The sequence below is a fragment of the Trachemys scripta genome, chromosome 1 (assembly GCF_013100865.1).
Source record: "Trachemys scripta elegans isolate TJP31775 chromosome 1, CAS_Tse_1.0, whole genome shotgun sequence".
Taxonomy (NCBI): Eukaryota; Metazoa; Chordata; order Testudines; family Emydidae; genus Trachemys; species Trachemys scripta.
Window position 1 is genome coordinate 195,218,310 of NC_048298.1, and position 25,464 is coordinate 195,243,773.

The 25,464-nt window shown below is 42.0% G+C and overlaps 1 protein-coding gene across 2 annotated transcripts; it reads left to right on the plus strand.

Annotated features, from left to right (window-relative positions):
• Positions 1-255: 255 nt before the first annotated feature.
• On the plus strand, positions 256-25,083 carry NDP (norrin cystine knot growth factor NDP). Of its 2 annotated transcripts, none has more exons than XM_034754044.1 (3): positions 256-548; positions 14,056-14,458; positions 23,605-25,083. In XM_034754044.1, exons 2-3 carry the CDS (start codon positions 14,285-14,287, stop codon positions 23,830-23,832), a joined length of 402 nt encoding a protein of 133 aa, XP_034609935.1. In that variant the 5' UTR covers positions 256-548; positions 14,056-14,284; the 3' UTR covers positions 23,833-25,083. The 2 variants fall into 2 exon arrangements, with proteins under 2 accessions (XP_034609935.1, XP_034609926.1); XM_034754035.1 differs by having other exon boundaries at positions 14,103-14,458.
• Positions 25,084-25,464: the final 381 nt, after the last annotated feature.

Here is a 25,464-nt window from a genome sequence, read left to right on the forward strand (position 1 = left end):
GTTGTCAAATTATTTATTGCAAATTATGTGCTCATCTCTAATTATCTTACACCTCATGCTCATTGTATTATCTCAGATACTGTACATTTATTTAGGAGAGAAGTAAATTCAGGACATTTACCTCACTCCCTTTTATGCCACAACAAGTTATCTCGTGAATTTAAATGAAAAAAAGTGCATTTACTTCTCTTTCCTGGCTCTCCAATAAGAAGTCCCTGAAGAGGCGAGCTTGGCTGGTGGTGTTTAGTGATTTCTCAGATAACAAGAGCTTCACATTTCTGTGGAATTCCCATTTGCCAGTGAGCTGCTGCTGCCGGTCGCCTGATTGATATATGACTGCAATGGCACTTTTCCATTTGACATTCTCTCTCCCTCTCTCGCTCCCTCTCTCTCACTCAAACAACAGCCCTAACTTTTGTGTGTTGCAAATATAAAAGGCAAGCCATGTGACAGAGGGACAGAAGAACAAAAGCATTTGGAAGTAACAGGACCTCTCTTTCGCTCTCAGAAGAGTGTGAGGGAAGGAAGGAGCGGCATATTTTCCAAAGGTAAGCACCCAAATAAGCGCTTACTCATATTTTGGGTATTACATGTACTTAAACTAAGCATTTAATGTATTTATTTGACAAATACATGTTCGCCAAATAGCATGTTTAAAATAAAGTGTATTCATTTAAAAAATGACTTCTGTTCTGCTACCTACATCATCTTATTATTCTTTCCTTAATTACACGTCTGTCTGAGGATGCCTATGTGAAATCTCTGGGAAGAAAAACAGGCAGTGTACTGTGGTTCTGGATAAAATGATCAAATACATTTCTTTTTGTAACTTTGCATTGATTCTCATTTGTATAAATTTGGGAGGAAGGGAGGCACTCGATTCTGTCCTGAATTCATAGAAAGAACTATAGTATCTCCAGGACTGTCTTTGTCCCATTACAATAGAGCTCCATGGACACAGGCAAGCCTGCAAGTTTAAAATTGAACTGTTTACTTTTTATTACTACTTATATATGCTGCTCTCTTGCCAGTCATCTGCTGGAGTGCTTAGAATAATTTGAAACAATAGACAATATTTATTTCTAGCTTTGTGTGTCATGCTTTGCAGGGGCACTTTTAATTTGCACATTATTGTTTAACCAAACTTCTGGGAAGCTTTGCCATGGATTGCATAGCACTGGTTATGGATTAGGATGGATTTAATGTACGTATTTGATTGGCTAAAAGTGACGAGGAAATCTACAGTGTTTGTCTTGGCTGTAGCACTGAGAGGTATATTTAGTAGTCAGTTCACCCCTCCAGCACAACAAATAATGCAGTGTGGATGTGTGTTCGGCAGCTCAAACTGGAGGATGCTCAGGCAGGGCACTGCTTTCAGTGACAATCTACAAGACCTCAAAACGCCTGCCAGGAGGTATAAAGGCTCTTTCAGTACCCTGAAATCATGGTTTTGCAGGGTAAAATGTCTCTTTAAGAAGAGTGTCACTGTAAGAGGCATGAACAGAACTGTTTTCTATGTGCTTGGGACAAAAGAAGACTCTGGCTGTGAACCGAATAATATATCACAGTACAGTATAACTGGCGTCCATTGTAATGGATAAAGTCCAATTAGAACTTGATTAAAGAAAAAAAGTCCCATGTAGCTGCTGAGATTCAGGTGAGTGCAAGAATCCTGGGAAGGTTGGAATCAGCGGATTAAATAGCAAGAATCACACTAACAGAGACGGACAGTTGAAAATGTGGAATCCCATTTTCACTTTAATTATATTAATGAAATTACCTGGAATTGACGAAGCAGCCCTGGAAAGAAAGCTTGGGTGAGAAAAGTGTTTTACATAGGGTGAATATTCATTTTGGAGAGAGAGAGAGGCGTGGTCTGGCAGTTAGGGCATGGGACACAGGGCCAGAATTCTAATCTCAGTTCTGAAGCTGATTTAAACTCTCTACCTCAATTTCCTGGTCTGTAAGAAAAGGCATAATAGTACATCCCTACTGTACCTACCTCATCGGAGTGTTGAGAAGGTTAATTTATTAATATCTGTACTTCTTTTTAAAGATGAAGAGTGTCATATGACTGCCAAGTATTGGCGATTTGTAGTAACTTTCAATGCAACTGGTCATAATTGGTGCATGCAAGGGACAGCGTGTACTGGAACTAAAGAGCACATTTGAAGTGATAAATTAAAACAACACTAAATACAAATTCACTTCATACCAGTGCTGCATCATGTAATGATTTCCTAATGGAAGCAGCCCAGATGCCTGTTAGGGTCACTACATGTGGGTATAACAGATACTGTTCTGTTATTTGTCCTTATTTATAAGAACAACTTGTTTTCGTGGGATCTACTTTTTTCATTGCTAGTGATACTCGCTTTTGCTCAGATTGTGAGACCCTGACGCATGCTAATGAGCAGCTATGCACATGAATAGCTCCATGGATTTCAATGAAACTACTTTTGTGAGTAACTGCTTACCAGCTTGAATCAGAGATTCACAATCTGGCCCATATGACATATAAATTGACATTCTCTTGCTGGAATAATGAAATCTTGCTTCCAGGATAAATATCTCATTGAGTATCTTTCAGATAAAACATAAAGGGGATTAAATAGATTTTGTTGCTTCAAGTTTACATAATGAAAATGGAATTTTATTATTATGAAGCCAATTAACTATGGATGTCAGCCAGCTACTGTGCCAGTCTCTTATGAGATCATTATTCAGATCATCGCCTGCCTGTGCTGCTTCTTAGAATTCAGTTTTTTCACACACCACGCATTTTTAAACAGATGCATGTATGTAAATTACCCTTGCTTGAATAGCATAGCAATATCACCATTCACTATATCCGTTTGCTGTTTATAGTAGTAGCTTTCCATTCAGCCGTCTAAGCATGGGTAATCTGCACAGTAGCAATCAGTCTAACCCAAATTGGTTCAGATGTGCCATAGGGGTCAATGAAATCGCCAGTTTATCCTTGCCTTCTACTTTGATTGGTGGGATTGCAACACCAGTCCGTTAGGCGGGAGGGATGTGAGGCACGCTCAATGACTCATTCAACAAGAAGTGCTCATGTAGTCAACTCCATTCATTGTATCTCCTGAGATCTGACCAGATCACCTCTCTGACTTATCTGCTCTGAAAAGAATGAGGAAGTGAGAAGCTCGAGGTTGTTCCTCAACCTGGATGTCCCTGACATAAGCTTGCAGTGCAGTGCTGTTGTTAAGTCATCAGGCCATTTATTTTTACAAACGTTATAGCAGATTTAAAAAGAAAACATATTTTTCAAATTGAATTGAATTGAAAGTCCCTGTGCCTCTAATACCTTGCACTTTGGCCATTTTCAGGAGATAATTGGCACTCTTGGCTTTAGTAACAGAGGAATGATCATTCTGGATTGGACCACTGGCCCAGTTTATTGGGTATGCTGTCTCTGACAGTGGCTAGAGCCATCTACTTCAAAGGAAGGTATCAAAAAATCCATAGTGGGCAGCTATGTAATAACCTGTCCACAGGGAAAGTTTCTTCCTAACTCCATCAGTTAAAGGTTGGTTTATGCCCTAAAGCATGAGGGTTTGTAATCCTTCCAAAAGTCTTTAAAAATCTTTATTATTGTAATGCTGGATGCCCACATTATCTGTATAAATGTCCAATACTTTCTTGAACCCATCTTAGTTCTTGGCCTCAATGATACCTTGGGGACTTGAGTTCCACGGGCTGACTGTATGTTGTTTGTATGTTGTAAGTGTGTTTCCTTTTCATCAGTTTTAAATTTGCTGCCTTTCAATTTCATGGAATGTCCTCATGTTCTTGGCTCATTTGAGAGTGAATAGTAGTGCCCAATTCAACTTCTCTCTACCCTTTGTTATTTTGTTTACTGTTGTCTGACTTTTCCACTGGATGCTTATTGCACTGTAACTCATGTTAATTCCTGGATAAAAGTTTGGATGCAATCGGATTAGCTCATTCGCATGTCTCTCTGCAGATGACCAGATCGTCCTAATTTCCCACAATTCTGTACACGCATGTTGAGAGGTGCTGTCGCCTGCTCTGACTATGATCAGCTGTTATTTCCTTTTTATGTGTGTCAGTGTGGAACATATTAAAATTTCTCAGTAATGGTATGTTTGGAATCCCTCTGATGCCCCATCTCTAACTTAGCAGAACAATAAAAGCAAGGTTGTAGTAAGCCTTTGAGCAGCTGGTAGTCTATATATTCCTTCTTTTTTTCACATAATCTAATTCAAATAGAATTCGGGTAGCACTGGCACTACCACTTCTAAACACCATCAGCTCTCATCCTATTTACTGGATTTATACTGCGTGGTATATTTGACTAGAGTCCCCTTATATTGTAGGCAACATAGTCTTTCTTCTGCTATCACACCATTTGTCTACAGAGTACTTAGACCAGCTGATATAAAGGAAACACAGCTATGAGAAATTCCACAAGATCAATATTATTCTAGTAACTTTTCTTTACATCAATCATTGTTAAGGTTTCTGCTACTAAGATTTGCATGCATGTTATAACTGAGCTATAAACCACTTTAGAGTGGCGATGTAGAGGTGGTGTGGGTTATGCTGCCCTTTAAGAAATGTGAGTTTAGGATTGGAATTAATGCTCCTGCTTTGGTTTGGCAAAGGTTAAACATACCAGGACAGTGATACTTGCATCACTGTCATAGCAGTGGGGCTCAAATTGAGTGGGAACTAGACAGTCCTCTTATTACAATGCATGAATTGCTATCATGAACGAAATCCTGCAGTTCGTAATCAGTTTTTTATTCACTTGGTCAAATTCTTATGGACACCAATGGGAATTTTTCCTGAATAAGGACTGAGAGTATAAAGGAGTACAGGATTTGGACCCGAACATGTTAGGGAGAGGACAGAAGAAAAGGTGTTTCCGATGGCTGCTAATAACTGAAGCTCTCTCGGATCCTAAAAATAAATAAATAAAATCAGATCTTACTTAACAGGCATCTAGACTAATAAAGACCATAGAATGAGAAATTCCTACCTCTTTGTAATGCTCCAAAATATACCGTACACATATTCTAATGCCCTCACGCAGTGCTAGGCCTCAGGGCAACTTTTAACTCAGTCAACAGTATTTTTTCATGACATTATTATTACTATTTATTAATTTTTTTATCATCACACCTAGGACCCCTGGTCATGGACCAGGACCCCATTGCGAAAGGCATTGTACAAACATTATGTTGAGCTGTTAGACTAAAGTAGAGCCAATTATAGAAACTACAGCCAAAGTAAAAGTTTGGATGTGAATATTTCCACTAGGAGGACAGACACTTGTCTGAGTTATTGTGAAGAAGTGTATTCAGTGCAGAGCTACAATTCTCTATTAAAAAAAAATCAATCTTACGCAACAAGCTTCACCCATAAATGATGCTGTTCATTTGCTCTGTATTAAAAGGTGTGAAAATGTATTCTTCCCTTTTTTTTTCCTCATTGTGGGAGCTGGATTACCCTTTACTAAACTGCCCCAAATTCATTCAAAATTAGAAAAATTCAAGAATACAAGTTTAGTGCATCTCTATCAAAATTAGTACTTGCCTGAGGCTTTTCCACAAAGCTCGACCAGCTCCTGGGCTCTAATGGGAGTTATTGTACACAAGCCCTACGGGAATCTATTTAAAGACTCCTGGCAGCATGAAGGGAAAAGGTAAAAATACAACCCCTCTTTTGTCCACCGATGGTTTTCTTCGGGAGTATATTAAAAACCTTTCTACATTTCTGTCTGGCTCTATCCACTGGCAGTGTGCCAGCCCATAGTACCCACTTCTGGTCGCCATTTCAAGACTGCAGTCACGAAGGACTATATCTGTTTCCCACAGCAACTAAAGGATGGGCAATACTCCTGCAAACTGAAAAAGAATGCTACTTGGCTGGTTCCAGAGCTATTCACCTTAGTTTGGCCCACTTCATGCACTAGGCCCCAATCCTGTAAACACTTTTACTTTGTCTTTGGTCAGTAGTATTGTTAAACTCAATGGCACAATTCCCGTTCATACAGTTACTTGTATGTGTATTTGCAGCACGGGTATCTTGTGCTATATTTGCTGCAAATACTGTTCACTTTTCCCTCACTCCTCTCAGTGTAATATGACAGTGCCACTAATGTTTCTAGTCCACTTGTAGGCACTGGTATTTTGTACTGCAATATTAGAATAGCAGATAAGCCTTGAATCAGAAAATGAAATTTGTGAGGTTTCTTTCAATTATTGTCATAACATTCAAAGTTTCTGAATCTTCAGCGTTAGAGTCCATCATCCCATTTTTAAAGCCTAGCATTCTACATTTGCTGTTTGGTAGGATGAAAATTATGGTACTGTCTCAGTACTGCTAGAGGATGTATTTTCTTTGCTAGAGAAGATCCAGAGATTTAAGTACCTTCTTTTAGCCCATTTACCTTTCTCCTGTCTTTATTTGTTCTTTCAAGCTCTTATTTTCTCTACTCTGGCTTTTCAATTAGTGGTCTTTTCCTTATTGAGCCTCTGTGCCATTTTCACTATTCCATTACACTGGTTTTCTGCTGGTGGCACTGAACTCAGACTGGTATAAGAGGATGGAGACTGAGGCTCTTGGTGTCCCTCACTAGATTCCTAAAGATACTGAGACGGACTTTCAAAAATCACGGTGTTCAAAAGGCTTTAATGTGTCTAACATTTTCATCACTCCAAAGCAGGGGGCTTTAAAAAGTATTTAAAAATGAGTAGCCTCTTTCTCTACAGTTGGTGACACTTAACATGCTGGATCTGATTCTCAGTTACGCTAAGGCCATTTCATACTACAGGGTGTTAAAATGGAAGTAAATTATTTACACCCAACATATGGCCCCTTTACATGGCTAGGGCATTGTCAGTTGTCAAGTGGCCTTAGTGCAAATGAGAATCAAGCCCACCAACTTCAATATATTAAAAACAATATCATGGTAGGAATGTTGAAAAGCAGACTACAGAGGAAAATGAAATCTGTTTACTAAAACTGGAGCAGGGGTAGTCACAGAGAGCAGAGTGGGCAGAAATCAGCAGATATGACCTTCACATTTGGACAGTCTAAACCAGGGGTAGGCAACCTATGGCACGCATGCCAAAGGCAGCACACGAGCTGATTTTCAGTGGCACTCACACTGCCCGGGCCCTGGCCACCGGCCCGGGGGGCTCTGCATTTTAATTCAATTTTAAATGAAGCTTCTTAAACATTTTAAAAACTTTATTTACTTTACATACAACATAGTTTAGTTTTATATATTATAGACTTATAGAAAGAGACCTTCTAAGAATGTTAAAATGTATGACTGGCACGCGAAACCTTAAATTAGAGTGAATAAATGAAGACTCGGCACAACACTTCTGAAAGGTTGCCAACCCTGGTCTAAACAAATGTGTATTATTTAAAGCAGTAATACTCAGACTGAGCTTGCAGGCTGAAAGTGGCTCTTTAATGTGTCTCCTGCAGCTCTTTGCAGCACATGATATTAAAGCAATGTGATTTAATTATTAACCAATCAGGATGCTTTTACTATGTTATTAACCAATTGTAGTTGATAGATACTTGGTCAGTTATTTTGCTGTGAGAATTATATATATAGTAAATGAAACTATGAATTCACACTACTGTGGTTTTTTTCGGTAATGTTGATCACTAATTTGGCTCCTGAACCACTGAGGTCTGAGTATCGCTGATTGAAATGTTGTATACAATAGGTAAAATCCTTGCTCCATGCAATAAATGGCAAACTTCTCATTGACATCAATGAGGCCGGGATTTCAACGAAAATTTATCCTGGATTACCATGTGTCAGTGGGGGGCCAATTTCTCAGCTGATGTAAATGTGTATAGGCCTCGTGACATCAATGAAGAGATGGTGGTTTACACCAGCAAGGATCTGGCCCCAAATGTTTAATTTGGTATTTGCACCATTTCAGGTAGGAGGAAAAAAACCTATTTCAGTTGTGAATGGAAATCTTTTTTATACCATGTCAGTTCTGTATATTCACCTGTTTCACACTGAATGTAGCACAGCTGATTTAAGCTGACCTCATTGGGCATTTCAAAATTTGACTACAACACAGAACAGGGGTTTTGAATGCACTGCTAGGATCACATCCCTGACCATATAGAGACTGGCAGGGCATAACAATTTGAAATGCAAAAATAAATACATGGAAAGACTGCATCATCAATTTATAGAACTAAAAGAAACTCTCCGAGAGCAGGATTGGGCACAAGATTTTAAAATATAAATGCATATTCATGCAAGCAGACATATGCAATGACTCCCACCTTAAGTGGATAACTACTGAAAGAATAAACCTGGTAAGGGGGAAATTCTGCTGCTGCTGCGCCCTTGTGGTGATGGAAGGGCCAAGTGCAGCAGTACAGTGGTGGGAGTAAGGTATAGAGATGCTGCACTTGGGGACTCTGCAGCCTGTCACAAGCTGAGTCCCCAGTAGCTGACTGTGGGATCATACAGGGCAGGTTGGAGTGCAGAGTTGTGGAGGGTCAGCTCTGTCTATCAGCCGCATAAATCCACTAGCCACAAATCCAGTTTATGAGGGCTCAATGGGCCATGCTGCAACTGGGGGCTAATTGACTGTAACAGCAACTGTGGCAAGGGGTACGGTTATTCCATGCCCTGCTGCTGGATGGGAGGGGAGTCTATCCTCCCAACTTCTGTATAATTTCACTCTCCCTCCAACCCCAAGCCAATTTAATTGCTCTTTGCATGGGAACTGAGAATTTCATCCTAAAAGAATGAATTATGATGCAACTTGATAAGGCCTATTTAACTGGCCTCTCTCTCTGAAATAATTGTAGCTATATAAACTATATAATTATATAATTTAGACAGCCTAAATAGTTCCATTCTCACCCAGATTTGGGGAGTTTATAACTTTCCAAAACTTTAATCTTTTTGATGTAAGCTTTTCCAGGCTTAATAAAGTTGCCCGAAAGTCGTTTAAAAAAAAAAGTCTGACCAAAATCACTGCAGCATTTCTGAGTATAAGAACAGTGAAAAATATATTCTTTATATAATAATGAAAATGTTGTGACACTTTTTGTTTCTGTACGGCTGTAGTGTTGACACGACTCTGAGTAGTGTCTTGTCTTTTGCTGTGTACACAACAAACTCAAAATGAAAGAACCACATGGCATGATGCGATCCAAATAACTGTGTTTCCTAAATATACCCAATATGCAAGGCCTCAAAATGTATACAAACTGCTGCTCTGGCTGCGTTCTGCCACCTTCTACAACTTAGAACACACTGAGTGCCACTAGAAGGCTCACAAACTCTTAAAAGGAATACTACCATATTCCTGTAATACTACAAGCAGGGAATTTAAATTTGGCAGGGAACTAGCCTTTATTGAGAAGTGCTTTTGACTGCTCCATTGAAAACTAGTTTTAATCAGATATTTTTCAGGTACGAGTTCACAGCTTTAGTTTGTTTTTTAAAATATATACTTCTACATACATCCAAAGTAAAATGTAACCTCATCACAAATTCTTATCTGACTATGATGTTATTTCATATAGCTTGTTTCATATGTGCATATAAGGTGAAATTTTGTGCCGTTCCTCTAAAAGACACAGCACAAAACTTATAGCTCAGGGTGGTTAAGCCACCTTTTCACCCGCCCACTTTTTCACCCTTTTGATCCTGGGCTGCTGCAGGGGTCAGTTGGGCCCTGGGAGTAACTTCGAGCTAGTTGAAATTTTTTGTGTGAAAAAAAATTTCTATTGAAAACTATGGTTTCAGTGAAACAGAAATTTTCCATGTGAGAGTGTTGATTTTTGACAAAAAACAAAACAAAAAAAACAAAACAACCCTGATTTTTTTGATCAGGAGAATCGACACATAGAATTCTGTTTTGGGTTGACATTTCAAAAGAAAAAAACCTGTGTATTTAAAATGAAAAATGTCATATCCATATGTTGAACCATTTTGTTTCCATGTTTCCAAACTGCAACTGCTCAGAATTTTTCATCTTCTGAATTTTTTTTGATATTTTGATTTTCTCATTCTGATTTGGAACAGAGACTCATTTACAAACATTGAAATGTCCCATGGGACACAAATTCCATTTTTTTAGTGTTAGAAAAATGTGTTATATAATTACATAGCTGTATAAGAACTTATTTGCACATGCAGTTATCATGATTCTATGTACAATCATGGTACCTATTGGTACAAATTTAGCTTTCTACCATGTATATATGCAATAGAACACAATTTTCCAAAAATATAGGCTATGTTTATATCTAAAATCTCTCTTCTGGCTAATGTTTTTTTTGTAATTCTCCCCTCTTGTTCCAATGGAACTATGTCTCCAGGATTTCCTCAGATAGCTGCTCCCCTCTTATCACCTTATTAGAGCTATATTAATACAAACTGAGAGCTATATTAATGTTTTGCATGGATACTATGCTATGTTGGTACAAAGGATGTGTAGACCTCTTCTTCCTGTCCCCTGCCTATTCTGTCCCAGGACAGAAAGGTATGCACAGGTCCCAAAAAGGTGGGGGAAGGGAACAGTTCCATGCAGGCTGCTAAATTTGGACACAGGAAGGCCTAGATCTGTGTATAGAGATGATTACAGGAGACTCCAGTTATGGGTAATTGATGTCTGTGTGGACAATGTGGAGAGAGATACTAAAATATCCTCTTAACAGATTTTTCTCCTTTCCTGTGTTTCCCCCTTCATTCCAATCTATTACTTTCCATGACACTGGCTAACATGAGTCGCATTTTCCTAGTTAGTCTTTGTGTCCTCCAGGCATCTCTTAAAAAACAGGGAGATGGGCCTTCACACATCAAGTCAGGACTTTGGGTCTTAGCCAAATCTATTAACTTCAAAAGTCATACCACTCTACATGCAAAGCAATGTGAAGACATAGAAGGCAGCTCGTAGATGGGAAATGTGTTGGGACACATATAGTAGAAATTGAGGCCCTCTGGGTATATATTTACTGGGGGTGCAAATGGGGGTGTGGGGTTAGAGGTGAATTTATTTGGGTGGAGAGGGAATTTCTGGGTGAGTAATACTAGTTAATTATATTGGAGAGAGAGACCTTTCCAAGAACAGTATTTTGGCCAGCTTGGTTATGTTAGGTAAGCAGAGGGAGCTAAGAGGAAGAGTAAAAGACTGGGTGCCCTATTCTTTGTGATAAATAATTAGAAACAATGGCACATTCCTATTCTATGCAGGGATCAGCTCAATGTCTTGGATTTCTGTCATATTTTGCTAAATTCTCGGCGAATGTTTCACTGACATCAGTAGGACAGTTCACAAATAAATCTGAGTTCCCAAAGACTTTAGGGTTTTCAAGTTTTTACTTTGCTTGTACAATATCTCTTTTTCAATGTCAATTCTCTTCAGCTGAAAAACATTTGCTTGGGAAATATCTCAAGGCAAGGGAAGGAGTTGGTGTCTGTAACATATACAAGTTTACATTAAAGTTATTCTTCCTTTTCTTTATCAGCAAGTGAACATTGCCGTGAAAGCAAAAAAGCATTTTTTTCCTGACATCTAATACAAGAATAGCCTGACTAATATTTTTCACATTTTAGAATTATGCTTCTTTGTAGGTAGAGACTTCATGTGTCCAGGTTTAGCCTGAAGAACATTGGCTCCAAACTTGTATAAACTCTGGAATAACTTACCACAGCTATGCACTCGCCTTTCTTTACAAAAGTGTCAGAGCAGGCTCTAAGACTACACACAAACACTGAGTTCTGCAGTTCTAGTGCCTTTCAATTTCATTTCATATTGAAATATTTTGAACATCATCTTTTAAACAAAATCGCCGGCAAAGCAGACGGGCAATAAAAACATATGTTATATTATCAAACGGGCAACAAGCTCTGTGAGAAATATTTTTTTTTATCACGTGAACTATATCTGTTCAGAAAGTCCATCTATTTTAATGCTACTTACCAGCTTCCTTTGCTATCTAAAGTTATGTTTAGTCCAGAGGTGGGCAAACTACAGCCTGGGGGCCATGTCCGGCCCACAGGACCGACCTATCCGACCTCTGAGCTCCTGGCCCGGGAGGCTACCCCCCGGCCCCTCCCCTGATGTCCCCCCTCCTCTGCAGCCTCAGCTTGCTTGCTCCGCTGCTGGTGCAATGCTCTGGGTGTCGGGACTGTGAGCTCCTGGGGCAGTGCAGCTGCAGAGCCCGGCCTGTCTTGGTCTCTGTGCTGCGTGGTGGCAGTGGTGGCTGTGGCGTGGCCCGGCTCCAGCCAGATGGCGCGGCTGTAGCGCCGCCAGCCACCGATGCTCCAGGCAGCGCGGTAAGGGGGCATGGAGTGGGGGGGTTGGACAGAGGGCAGGGGAGTTTGGGGTGGTGGTCAAGGGGCAGGGATGTGGATAGGGTCAGGATGGTAGTGGGGGGAACAGGAGTTGAATGGGGGCAAGGGACCTGAGGGGGCAGTCAGGAATGAGAGGAGGGGTTGGATGGGGTGGTGGAGGTCCGGGGGCGGTCAGGGGACAGGGAATGGTGGTGTGTGGATGGGGCAGGGGGGGTTGGATGAGGCAGGAGTCCTGGGGGGAGAGGGGGTAGATAGGAGGTTGGGGCTGGGCCATGACCCCCTCCCCTAACCAGTTCTCCATACAATTTACGAAACCTGATGCGGTCCTCGGGCCAAAAAGTTTACCCTCCCCTGGTTTAGCACAATAATTTACAGTTCCATCAGGTTATATCTGTAGTCAATATAAAATTAAATGGCCAGCTCAAGACTATTGGCTCCGTAACAGATCTTTCAAGGGATTGTGATGGAGAAATTTAGGAAAGTGTCATACTTAGCTTGTAAGAACAGAGCTCCAGACAATTTTGATGGGGGTTCTGTGTTCTGTTGTCCAGGGGATTTCTCCCATTTTCCAACATGGACCAGAAATCCAGATGACCATGTGGCTGTCTCTGTGACTTCATCTGCAGATATGTATTTCCAAAGCATCACTGGGATGTACTTGGAGGTTATGCAGTTCAATGTATTTTTCAGATCTTGTTCCTTAATTAATGGTGGGGAGAGAGTGAAACTCAGGAAGTGCAACCTGATGAGCAAGCAAATCAAAAATTTTAAACCTTCTGTGGGTGAATTTGGTGCTCATGAAAGTGAAGGTCTAAGACCACTATCCGGAACCAGATATGTAGGTAGGGGCTCTGCAACCTTCCCTATTGGGTATGTCTACACTGCAATTAAACCTGTGTCTGGCCCATGCCAGCTGGCTTGGGCTAAGGGGCTGTTTAATTGTGGTGGAGATGCTTGGGCTCAGGCTGGAGCGTGGGCTCTGGGACTCTCTCCTCTTAGAGCCCTCAGCAGCAGAGGGTCCCAGGGCCTGGGATCCAGCCTGAGCCCGAACATCTACACCACAATTCAACAGCCCTTAGCCTGAGCCCTGTGAGCCAGAGTCAGCTGGCATGGGCCAGTCAGGGGTTTTTAATTGCAGTGTAGACATACCCTTAGGACACACTGCTAATGTACCTCAGCTTTGACCTGCAATATCCCTTCCATTCCAGTCACAGGCCTCTCTTGAATAGAGATTGACAGTTATTCCAAATTGTGTGATGGCTTGTTGATATGGATGTATGACCACTAGAGACTGAGATGAGACCACCAAATACATTTTCACACGCTACCTGAGCCAGAATTTCCATCTTTTAATGCAGAAGATAGCTTATTTTAGTTCCTTGAAATATGCCTTTCAACATTTTAAGTGAAGGCAGGCTCTTTCATTTACAGAAATCCTAAATTGTGTTACAAATCATCAGTACTGAAGTGAACCCACTGGAGACGCTATAAAGTAAAAAGTGTTGGCATTACAGCACTTGTGATAACGAAAGTTAACATCATCATTATTAAAATGATAGAGCAGTGCTTAAGGTAACAAGGCCTTGACCTTCTCCTTCATAATCTCGTATACTGTACCTACAGTGAAAATGATGTTCACTCAGTGAAAAATATTTTGGTTAACAGAAATCCTCTGAGCCTTATTTATGTCTGTTTTTATCTTGCAGGCTTTCTGGGGGGCTCAGGACTGTAATTTATGTTGTTTTTGTTCCAGCCATGTAGAAGATTCTTTGATGGATTACAACCTCAACAAAACTCCAACTTAAAAAGAACAATGACAACCAAGAGACTTAAACCAGGTTTTTCATCTTCCTTGAAAAGAACTGAGTCCCAGTATTTAGAGTTTTTTTAATACTCTACCTCCCTCTGCTGTTACTACTGAGAAGTTCTTCAGCAATGGGAAATCATGTACTAGCAGCTTCGATTTCCATGCTCTCCCTTCTTGCAATAATGGGAGACACAGACAGTAAAACAGACAGTTTGTTCATGATTGACTCAGACCCAGGTCGCTGTATGAGGCATCATTATGTTGATTCCATCAGTCATCCATTGTACAAGTGTAACTCAAAGGTAAGTACCTATTTATACCAGGACTTTGTTATCAAGAATATTTCTGAAACCAGCTAATAATAATAATTATTCTGATGTGAAATATTAGTACCAAACAAACATAGAGCAGGAAGCTGAATGCTTAGATCAGAAGTTTTGTGCTTTCTCAACAGGATAGGTATGTGAATCTGTGAACAATAGTTATCAGATTCATTTTTAAAAGGAGCAAGATTAAAGCTGAGTTGCTTGTACAATGCTCTTAAGGTTGGAATCTCAGATCACCTTTCAACTTTCTCCCTCAATGTTTAGGCTTACTCAGAGTGAATATTTGATTCCAAAGAAATGAGAAGAAATGGTGATATGTAGACAGGTACCTGAGCCACAGAATTCACATCCAGATCTGAACTGTCCCGTGGTGTTGGGACTGTACCAGGAAACTTCCTTGGGAGATTTCAAAGTGCTTTATCATGGAAGGCAGCATCATTATCCCCATTTTATAGATGGGGAAACTGAGGCATGGAGCAGTGACGTGACTTGCCCAAGGTCATACAGCAGGTTGCTAGCAGACCCAGGAATAGAATCCAGGTCTCCTGAGTCCAAGTCCAGTGCTCTGACCACTACTAATACTGCTCAGGATTTTGATACAGCCCATTATAGGGAGGGGGTCTAGCCGTGAAGGTCAAATCATCACAGTCCAAACTTCCTATAAACTCTGATCCAGTTTTGGTTTGGGCCACGCTTAGTTAATATGGAGCGCGTAAGACATGCACTTTGACTGGCTATGCTTGAGGTAAAGAATTAAGCTATATAAAAGTAATGAAAAAGAGTCTGAAAAACTTTACTCAACATTTTTTACTATTTAGTTTCTAGTGATTTTTCATCTCTCAATTTTGCTTTTCCACTGAATTTCAGAGGGATAACTATTTTTGGCTTAGGCTGTTTTGCATTTGCTCATGTTTCTATCTTTCATTTGAAATTTCAAGCTTGGAAAACTGTGAGGCAAAGTGTTATATTAGCCTCTGTAAATAGTCTACAGTAGCTTCTGACATGAATTATAAGTGAGGCAAGAAGGAAGACATAGAGTGAGAGAATCATTACTGATCCCTGTCTCCCTGTCCTAATTTCCTTTGAAAAAGTTAGACCACTGTGCATTCAAACATGTGGTCAATGGTCTGGCCATTAGAACTGTGTGAATAACTGATTTTTTTGATTCACTGACTGAACAAAAAAATTGGGAGTAGGGGGAGGGGAATAATTGTGTCAAAAGAAATGTTTAGTTGTGTTTATGAGGCTTTTTAAACCTTTTTTTGAAAAATAAAATTGACGTAAAATTCAAAACAAGAAGTCATTTTGAATAAAACAATGGAAACATCATGTTGAAAATGTCAGTGTTTAATTTTTTTCAAAATTTTTGTTCATTTTTCAACTAAAACAAGTTAGCGAATTCCACACAAACTCACAAAATGTTTAGATTGACCCAGATCTGCATTTTTTGGCAAAAATTTTGTCCAAAAATGTTCACCCAGCTCTGCTGACCACCCCTCTCTCTGTTGGCTGCTGGAATGGCCTCCTCCGCTCCCCAGATCAACAAAAGAGAACAATGAATGCCAGCGCTGTGTAGGTGCCCTTCAAGCTCTCCCCTCAGTGAGTTCCATAAACGCCCACAGTTGCTAATGAATAACAAAGGGTTGCTTTATTAGGGCTGCCAGAAATACAAAGTGCAGTTCAAGTTACAAACAAAAGATGATAAACACAACAGGTCCCAACTCAGCCTGTACGGCAAGTCAGCACAGGAATACAAAGGTGGGGCTCCCCAGGCCTAGCGCTGGGGATATTCAGATCAGGCTATCCCTTTCCTGGAGGTAATCACATACTGGCCTGCAGATCCCCCAGACAGAGTCTAATCCTTTCATTCAGGCCTGTCCCCGTGTCCCCTATCCACCAGCCACAGCTTCTGTTGGGCCCTCCCAGCCAGGCTGTCAGCCCTTCAGCACCTAAAATGCCAGGCCTTAGCCACAGCTCCTAGGCTGCTGCTCCTGCCTACTGGTTCTGCTCACTCACAGCCTTTAGTTCCCTCCTGAGCCATGTCCCCTCTGGTGGTACTTCCCTTTCCTGTGCTGCAGGGATTTTAGAGCCCACTGGGCATTAACACAATTGCCAGTAAGGAGCCAACAGTTTTCATTATATTATTGCTTAGGTGTCTCTCTCTGCTATGCCCTCACCCTGTGGGCATCCTGGATTGAAGTGTCTGAGTTTCGTAATGTTGCCAACTTTTGCAGTTTTATCACGAGTCTTGCAATATTTGATGTTTTTCTTAATCCCCAACGTTGGAGATGAGAGACTGCATCAAAATCTCCACTTTCACTTAAAAGCAAAAATGTCTAGTCCTCCAGGTGGCAGAGAAAAGCCAATGTGAAGTGAGTATACTGTAAAGAGTCAGAAATCAAAAGGCAAATTTTAAAAAAATCATGATTTTTAAGCCAATGGCATGATTTTTTTGGGAGGAGGCGGGGCTGTGACTCATGATTTTTCAGTTTTTGAGGTTGGCAATACTGGTTTCTGTCCAAGAGCTTGCAAAATGTATCTGATTTCTCTGATTGTAAATGGAATGTGTTCACTCTAAATCCTTAGGGATACCAGCCCTTTTAACTGGGTTATGCATTTATGGTCATTGGGATGATGTAGTGCTGCTTTCTTCTGGCCTCATTAATAGATTTATTATTTAACTATTAATAGAGTTGGGGGGAATATTTTGGTACAAAATGTTTTCTGATGAAAAATGAGTCTTCAAAAACAGAACTTCTTATGGAACAATTGGTGACATCTTTGAAATTTTTCATTTTGCAAAAGCTTCCGTGACATCTTAATCTATTTTCAATCAAAATTTTGTTTGAAATCGGTAAGTTCCATAATAATTTTAAAAATGGTTTTGTTAAACATTTGAATTTAAAAGTTTCTATAAAAATCTTGTGGGAACTTTCACATAAATTGGAAAATGGGTCCATTTCAAACCCTGCAAACTGGAAAAAAATTGAAAATTTCCTATGAAACAGTTTTTCAACCAGCTCATATTGTTAAGATCTTGTAGAGCCAAGACATTGCTACTGTGAGAGTGACTATTCTGAAGCTACCATACACTACTAGCACAATATTAGATTCCCTTATGCAGATTGGCCTCAGAATCTGTCTTAAAATATGGTCTGATAAAATATTAGTTTGAAATATATAGGCAGGGTATGTTCTTTATATATAGTGTAAAAACACTGAGTTTCTGTTGGATTATCTGTGTGTTTTTTGTGTGTTGTTACCCCTTGTACTGTTTCTTTGTAGAACACAGGCTGATAATCTATTTCAACCATAGATTTGTGTCCTTTTTTCTGTGATGGGTTTGTTCCACTGCACAGCCACTTTTCTACACAGTTCTGCTAATGGGCCTATTTCCTGATCTGTGTTGTTCCCGCTACTGCATCATAAAATCATCAAAATTAGAGCTGGAAAATCCCTATTCGTTTTTCTTGTCTATTCTGGGATAATGAAGGATTATGCCCTAAAATATATCAAGTGCTTTGTTTTCGCCTTCGAGGTTGCCAGTTGGGTCCACTTGGAAGGTGTTTCTGTGACATTTAATATGTCCATTGAATGCAATTTGGTTGATCAAATCCCATTCAGTTGTGACCTCAACTGGATGTTGAACACAGGCCTCAGGACTGAGAAGCTAACATAGTAATACACTATATACAGTATGTAGAAGAGACACCAAGAAGAGACAATGTAATTCAACCCTAAAAGACAATGTTCTTCTACTTTGACCTAAGGCAAAGCATTTGTTTCAGCTCATAATGAATTGAATTCCCTGACCAGTCTTATATTCCATCTTATCTCTGCCACCAAGACTCATTGGACCCTAAGGCACTGAATCCCCAATGCCTCTTGAATCAGTACCGCCTGAATTACATTACTGTCATAAGGCACTGTTTCTGGATGTGCCAAAGGAGTGCTGCAAGTGACATTTGAGAATGATGAGACCAGGCTGGATAGAGACATACTGTAAGAGGAGTTTTTAGTATATGTTTAAGATAATGGTGGTCGTGGAAAAAGATCCCATGAGATTTGCAGTAATTCCAGCTCGATGCCAGGCCAGAAGTACTACAGATATAAAATTAGGACACATATTTCAGCATGTCCACTTTCAGACCCAGCCAGTCATGGGAAATGTGCAGATGAGAAATACTACCACTAATAAGAGCTTGAATTCCCAAAAGGATATGGTTTGAGTTAGGGAAAAGTTCTAGGCCCATTTGTAATGATCTCTGAATGTGTTATAAGAATTATTCCCGCTCCTTGCACCCAACCTTCAGAATAGTTGAGTCCTGCTGACTGTAAGTTAGGGTGAAGTTTTTGCCTAGCTGATCCAATCCCAGTATAGAAGGGCAATCATGATCCTCCCCGTCATTCCTGTATTGCATTAGGAAAGCGGTACTGTACTTCCTAGGGTGACCAGACATCCTGTTTTTAAAGGGACAGTCCCGTATTTAAGCCCTCCTGCAGGTGTCCTGACTTTTTCTGAAAAACAGGCAAATTGTCCCGTATTTTCTGTCTCCCACCCCCCATCAGTACTACTGGCCAGATCCCGGCTCACCAGCCGCCTGTCTACCAGTGGAGTGCGGGGGGTCCAGTGAACATCGATGGGGGTTGGTATGCAAGGCTGGTGGCGGGGCAAAGATGCAGCGCGAGGGGATGGCCACTCCCCCTGCTGGTCCATCAGTGCAGTACCTCTGTGTGCCAGTTTCCAGCCAGCTGGGCCCCCCCTCATCCCGTTTCTGGCCAGCACTGGCTGCGCGCTGCGAGCTGTGGTGGCTGGTGAGTGCGGGCAGGCACCAGGTAGCAGCCAGTTACGTGTTGCCTCTGCTGCCCACCCATTGGCCCTTTATGTGCTTCCCTTCTCTCTGTCCTCTCCCTGCTTTGCCCCTTCCCCCCACCCAGCCCTGCTGCTCCTCCATACCCTCCCCCCCAGCGGGGTGCATCCCACTCCCAGCCCCCGGTTAGAGCGCTCAGTTCACCAACAGCCTGGCCGGCAGCAGGGGCAACTCTATGTATTTTGCTGCCCCAAGCACGGCAGGCAGGTGGCTTTCGGTGGCATGCCTGCGGGAGGTCCACTGGTAACGTGATTCAGCGGCATGCCTACGGGAGGTCCGCCTGTCCCGCGCCTTTGGCGTACCCGCCGCCGAATTGCCGCCGAAACCGCGGGACCGGTGGACCTCCCGCAGGTATGCCGCCAAAGGCAGCCTGACTGCCACCCTCAGGGCAACCAGAAGGCTGCCCTAGGGCGGCTTGCCGCCCTAGGGATGCGCTTGGTGCACTGGTGCCTGGAGCCACCCCTGGCTGGCAGGCTCCTTCCTTCCCCCACTGCCTCTGGCTGGGCTGGCGCCCCAGGAAAGCCCAAGACCCTCTGGTCCCGGGCGTTGGCCAGAAGGAGCCGAGCCCTGCATGGACCAAAGCCCCGCACAGCGCTGGCACGGGGAAGCCTCTCCGCCCCTCAGCTAAGCTCTGGAGTGGCGGGGGGGGGGGCAATTTCCAGCCTGTTCACACCCCAAACGTGCAGGCTCCACAGCAGCCCCTGAGGCAGGGGTTTAGCACCTCACCCTGGGTCCTGCCCCCAGGGAGCGCAGGGCTGTGCTGTTCACTAGGCCCCCTCCCCTGCTGAGCCACTTCTCTGGCCCCATTAGGTGAAGCCCCTGCAGTCAGGTTCCCTGGGCCCTGGTGCACAATGCATCCTTAGGGCTTAACCCCTTCCTGCCCACCCTGTAGCTGGAGGCGGCTGGGTTATGTTGGTGGCCAGCAGCAGCCTGGAGGTGTTAGCTGCCTTTCCACACCATGAGGGCAGGAAGGGACAAACTGCTTCCAGACACACAGAGGGTGGGGGTGGAGGGAAGAGATGAACTCTGCAAAGACACAAGTTAGGTCATCCCTTCCCCCCTGCAGCTGGAAGCAGCTCCCATCCCTTCCCTCCTGCACAGTGCTGAAAGACTGCTGCTGGCCACGTTCTGGTATGAACCCTGGCAGAATCTGGGGCGGGGGGGGCGGCATATGACCCTGCGTGCCCACCATGTGTTGCCTCAGGAAGACACAGCACCAGGTACCAGGAGAGGCAGGTCCGTCCAGGGGGCCCAGCCAGGCATGGACGGTGGAGAGTGCCAGGCAGGGAGGGTCGGATTGGTCGATCACCGCCCCCGCCCCCCCTCGGGTGAGAGAGGTGTATGGGACTGTGTGTGTGTCTCCTCTCCCCATGTGTGTGTGAATGTGGGGGGAGGGGTAGGTGTGTGTGTGTGACCCCTCCTCATGTGAACCCTAAAACCTTAAAGATAAGAAGGTAAATAAAAAGAATCCAACTATGCAGTATTTCTTTTTAACAGGCTCAGTCAACTTGATGTTAATTTGAATGTTTGTACTGCATAGCTCTGATTGATTGCCATTGAACTCACTTGAATATGAGTAATTTTACCTGGTGTCCTGTGTTCAGCATAGGGAAATATGGTCACCCTAGTACTTCCGGAATAGCATGACAATCTGACATGTACCTGGTTTTGTAGGGGAGGAGGAGAACTCACATGTGGATATTGGATTATAAAATACCCATACATTTCTACTATATATACACTTACTCTATTAGTGCGCTATGCTATCATAGCATTACTAATTATTTAATGGAGTAATAATCTCTATTTCACTATCGTATACAATGCAATAAACAGCTGCTGCAATTGATTAAATGGCAAAGCAAAACTTTTAAAGTACCTGCTATTTCCAGCTCATTTGCACACCTGCCAAAATATACTGGTGATGTTTGGGATTTATGAGGAGGAGGTTAAGTTACAGGTTAGTTCAAGAGTTTAAAAGGGCATCTAAATGTGAATTCTGACTACTTTTTTTCCCTACAAAGTTTATGATTCCCATGATGCAGTGCCACTCTTAAAATTTAGACTGTAACCTATAAATAGGGGCTGTAAGGAAAAAACATAGTTTTAAAAATTACCATGCACTAGAAAGCCTATCTTTCCATTGCTACCGGAGCAAAATTTTGCAATTATTTCAAAGAATGTGATACTTTGTTTTAAAATCACTATGTTAAATTTATTAGACTAACTAAACAATTACAATGCAGTTTTATTGCAAAAAAAGGGTCTTTTTTTGTGGAAGACTAGTATTAGTGTCAGCTCTGAATAGATTTCTTGCTGGCACATAAAAAATTCTGCTTTGCAGTTACGTCGTGTAATATTTTTCCTGTCCCCAGTTCCGTTCCCCAGTTCCATTGTTTTCTGCTGCTTCTGGCGACACCTGCAGGTCTAGGCAGAGAGTGGTGAGATTAAAGTTTTTGGGTTTTTTAGGACAGTGGAGCCAAAAATGTATAAACATTCCAGTGCTAAGAACACCATCATTTACAGGTATTCTTCACTGCATGGTAATGTATCCCATGATGGATCATGTAACATTTCAGTTGAAATGCTTTTCTATTCATCTTTGAAAAAGAATTCTTGCAATCAGATAAAAGACATAGTGGCACAATTAGGCATTCTCGGGATTCTGGGAAAAAAAATAAACTTAAAATGTTAATTGGAGAAGGTTCAGAAAAAGAGCAACAAGAATGAATAAGGAATTGGAAAACATGCCTCAGGGAGCTCAATCTATTTAGTATCAAAGAGAATGTTAGGGGGTGATTTTATCACAATCTATAAATACCTACGTGGGAAACAGACATCTGATACCAGAAGGCTCTTCAGTCTAGCAGAGAAAGGTATAACACAGACTGGTGGCTGGAAGTTGGAGCTAGACACAATTAGGAATTTTGGGGACGTTCAATGACTGGTGCTAAGCAGGCGATCAGACTAGATGATCACAGTGGTCCCTTCTGGCCTTGGAATCTATGACTCTGTCCTGGCTAACTAAAGTTTGCTGATCTAGTTTGAAACACCTCATGTAGGCAGAGCAATTACCAGCTGTAAAATCATGCGGGTTGGCCATGGGGTAGCTTTAAAGTTGTTAAATACTGACTGTGTCTACATAAACTGTTAGCTACTGTGGTTTGAAATAACCCTTAACTCGAGTTAGCTTTTTTTTTTTGTCGTTTAGACAGGGCCTAACACAGTTTCTACTCTTCTTCACAGCTGGACAGCAGATTGTTTGGAAGGGAAATAAATGGGTAATCACCATGGAAGCTCTTTAGTTTTTTCCAGGTCTGTAATATGTCTTCATCTATTCACAGTTCATTCAGTGGAAGAAGAGACAGACCAGTGGGCCTTTAATATTGTTAGGAAAAGTCAGTGATAAGCTTTCAAACCCAGCAAAGAGTTTATATTAGTTTATATTTTCATTACATTATATCTTCATTACATTATATTGATTTACCTCTTTAAGGTGATCTTTGCAAAGAAAAGGTCTAGAAACTTACTTTAAAAAATAAGAAAGTTGAGATTCTCCTTTATATTTCTAAGGGATGCACTTCTGGGATTCACAGACCATAAAAGCCAGCTCTGGTGACCACCTGTTTTCTTAACTAGAAATGTTAAATATTAGCCAACTAAGAGTCTCAACCTGATTGGTCAGTTATGATTTCAGGTCTTGATTTTCAGAGAGCTCAGGGCAAGGCAAAGTTGCGGTAATTGCACATACAACTGTATTTGAAATGCAAGCAATGGATGATGATGTCCAGAACTCAAGGACGCTGATGGTGCTCTCTTCTACACTACTGTACATAAAATACAACTTAACATTGAACAATCTGGACTGGACACAGTCCATTATTACTGTTATGCATCATACTAGATAGTCAAGAGCCACTACCATGTGTTTCCCAGTTAATCCTGAGACACTTAAATTCAATTACACCTCTACCCCGATATAATGCGACCTGATATAACATAAATTTGGATATAACGCGGTAAAGCAGTGCTCCAGGGGGGCGGGGCTGTGCACTCCGGTGGATCAAAGCAAGTTCGATATAACGTGGTTTCACCTATAACGCGGTAAGATTTTTTTGGCCCCCAAGGACAGCGTTATATTGAGGTAGAGATGTACATTTAAATGAACTCCATGTCTGTATTCCTTGGCCACTCACTTACACAGATGGGATGTGTGTATATTTCCTAACCCTTCTCTGTTCTATCTTGCAGATGGTGCTGCTGGCTCGCTGCGAGGGACGCTGCAGTCAGACATCACGCTCTGAGCCGATGGTCTCCTTCAGCACAGTCCTAAAACAACCATTCCGTTCTACCTGCCACTGTTGCCGGCCCCAGACCTCCAAGCTGAAAGCAATGAGGTTGCGCTGCTCAGGTGGCATGAGGCTCACTGCTACCTACCGCTACATCCTATCCTGCCATTGTGAAGAATGCAACTCCTAGGGGGACACCAGTTGCAATGAGGAGAGGGGGGGACACTGCTCCCAGAAAGCAACTCCAGCCACTGAGAACTCACCAGCACACTATTAAAGTATTCCTACTACCAGGGCTCATCACGCTGGGTTGGATTTGAGAGGTAGAAAATGAAAGACACTGAGACCCTGGATTGTGCTGATTGTGAAAACAAAGACATCCATCTGCTGGTCTGTGCTGAAGACAAAACCCTGGAGACATAAATCCTTTTTTCCCCCTGAAAGGATACTTTGGGGGGTATATTTTCAGGCTCAGCCTTTCTTCTGCTCTGAATAAGGACTAATGGGAGTTTTATTATTTTTGCCAGTGAACAATAAAGAGACAGAGAGAGAACAACAGGGGTCCATCTGCTGGAGATACTATATTCTACAAGAGTCGACATTTGGAAGCAGGATGGCTCCATTCCTGCATATGACTGCTTATTGTGTCATTCTATTCTTGATCTCTTAGTTATATTGCCCTTCAGAATGAACTCCGTTGATGGTAAGGGATATATGTTACTTGATCTGGCAGACAAGTTCTGGACAATTTTAACTGCGGTTTAGCTGAAATTACAGATAAATAAATAAATGAAAAGTGAACTGGATAGCGAACGAGGCATGGGAATTGTCCTGCTCTAAATGGTTCAAATGATTATTTGTAGTGGATTGCATCACAACTTGGTGGCTGAGTGACATTTAGAAAGAAAAAGGTCATGCAGTTCATTCTTTCTCCTCTAATATCCCGGGGGTGATCATTATAGCCAGACTGTAGCTGTCACAAAGTGCACTAATTAAAAACTAGAAACTAAGCCCTGGTTTACAATTTAAAAATGGAGCCTCTTAAACAGAATCTCTTCTTAAACTGGGCTGGCCTCAGGAGGAACAGATCCCAGAGCTGCCAGAATAATAACAATATGTAGGAATACTTTTTATCCATAGATCTCAACGTACTGCATCCAAAGTGAGTAAGTATCATATCCCTGTTTTAAAGATAAAGAATCTGAGGCACAGGGGAGTTAACTGATCTGCCTGCAACAAGGCCATGGCAGAGCCTGAATCCCAGTCGTGTACTAATTACTGGATCATGCTGCTTCTCTGCAAGGGAGGATCCGACCACCAGTTGCCTTCCCCTCTAGGACCACTGTTGTACAAGGAAATAGGCCTAGCCCATGAGTTACAGAGGTTGCCTGGCATGCAAACAGAGGTGATGTGGGGGGCGGGGAGGGGGGGGGTCACATGGCCCCCCAATTTGCTGCTTGGCTTGTACTGAGCATGGTTACATGGACTGAGCATGCTCAGTAACATATGCTGAAGCCACTGCCCTCACTGTAACCCCCCCCCACTATCAGAAGGCTGTTGTCTCTGCAAAGTTTCAAAAAACGGTGCCCCTAAGTGGCAGATTACTTTATATGCAGTTAAAGCTGGCACTACTCTTAAACATTTAGCTTTTGGGAGGGTCAGTTGAACAATAAATACCCATAGCCTTCCACAACACGGAAACAATGTAAATTTATTTGGATCTTGGCTCCTTTTAATGGCGATATACTGAATAGGATAGTCTATCTCTTCCCAGCACCCAGATCAACCTAAACAGACGTTCCATGTGAGATAGTCAAAGCCA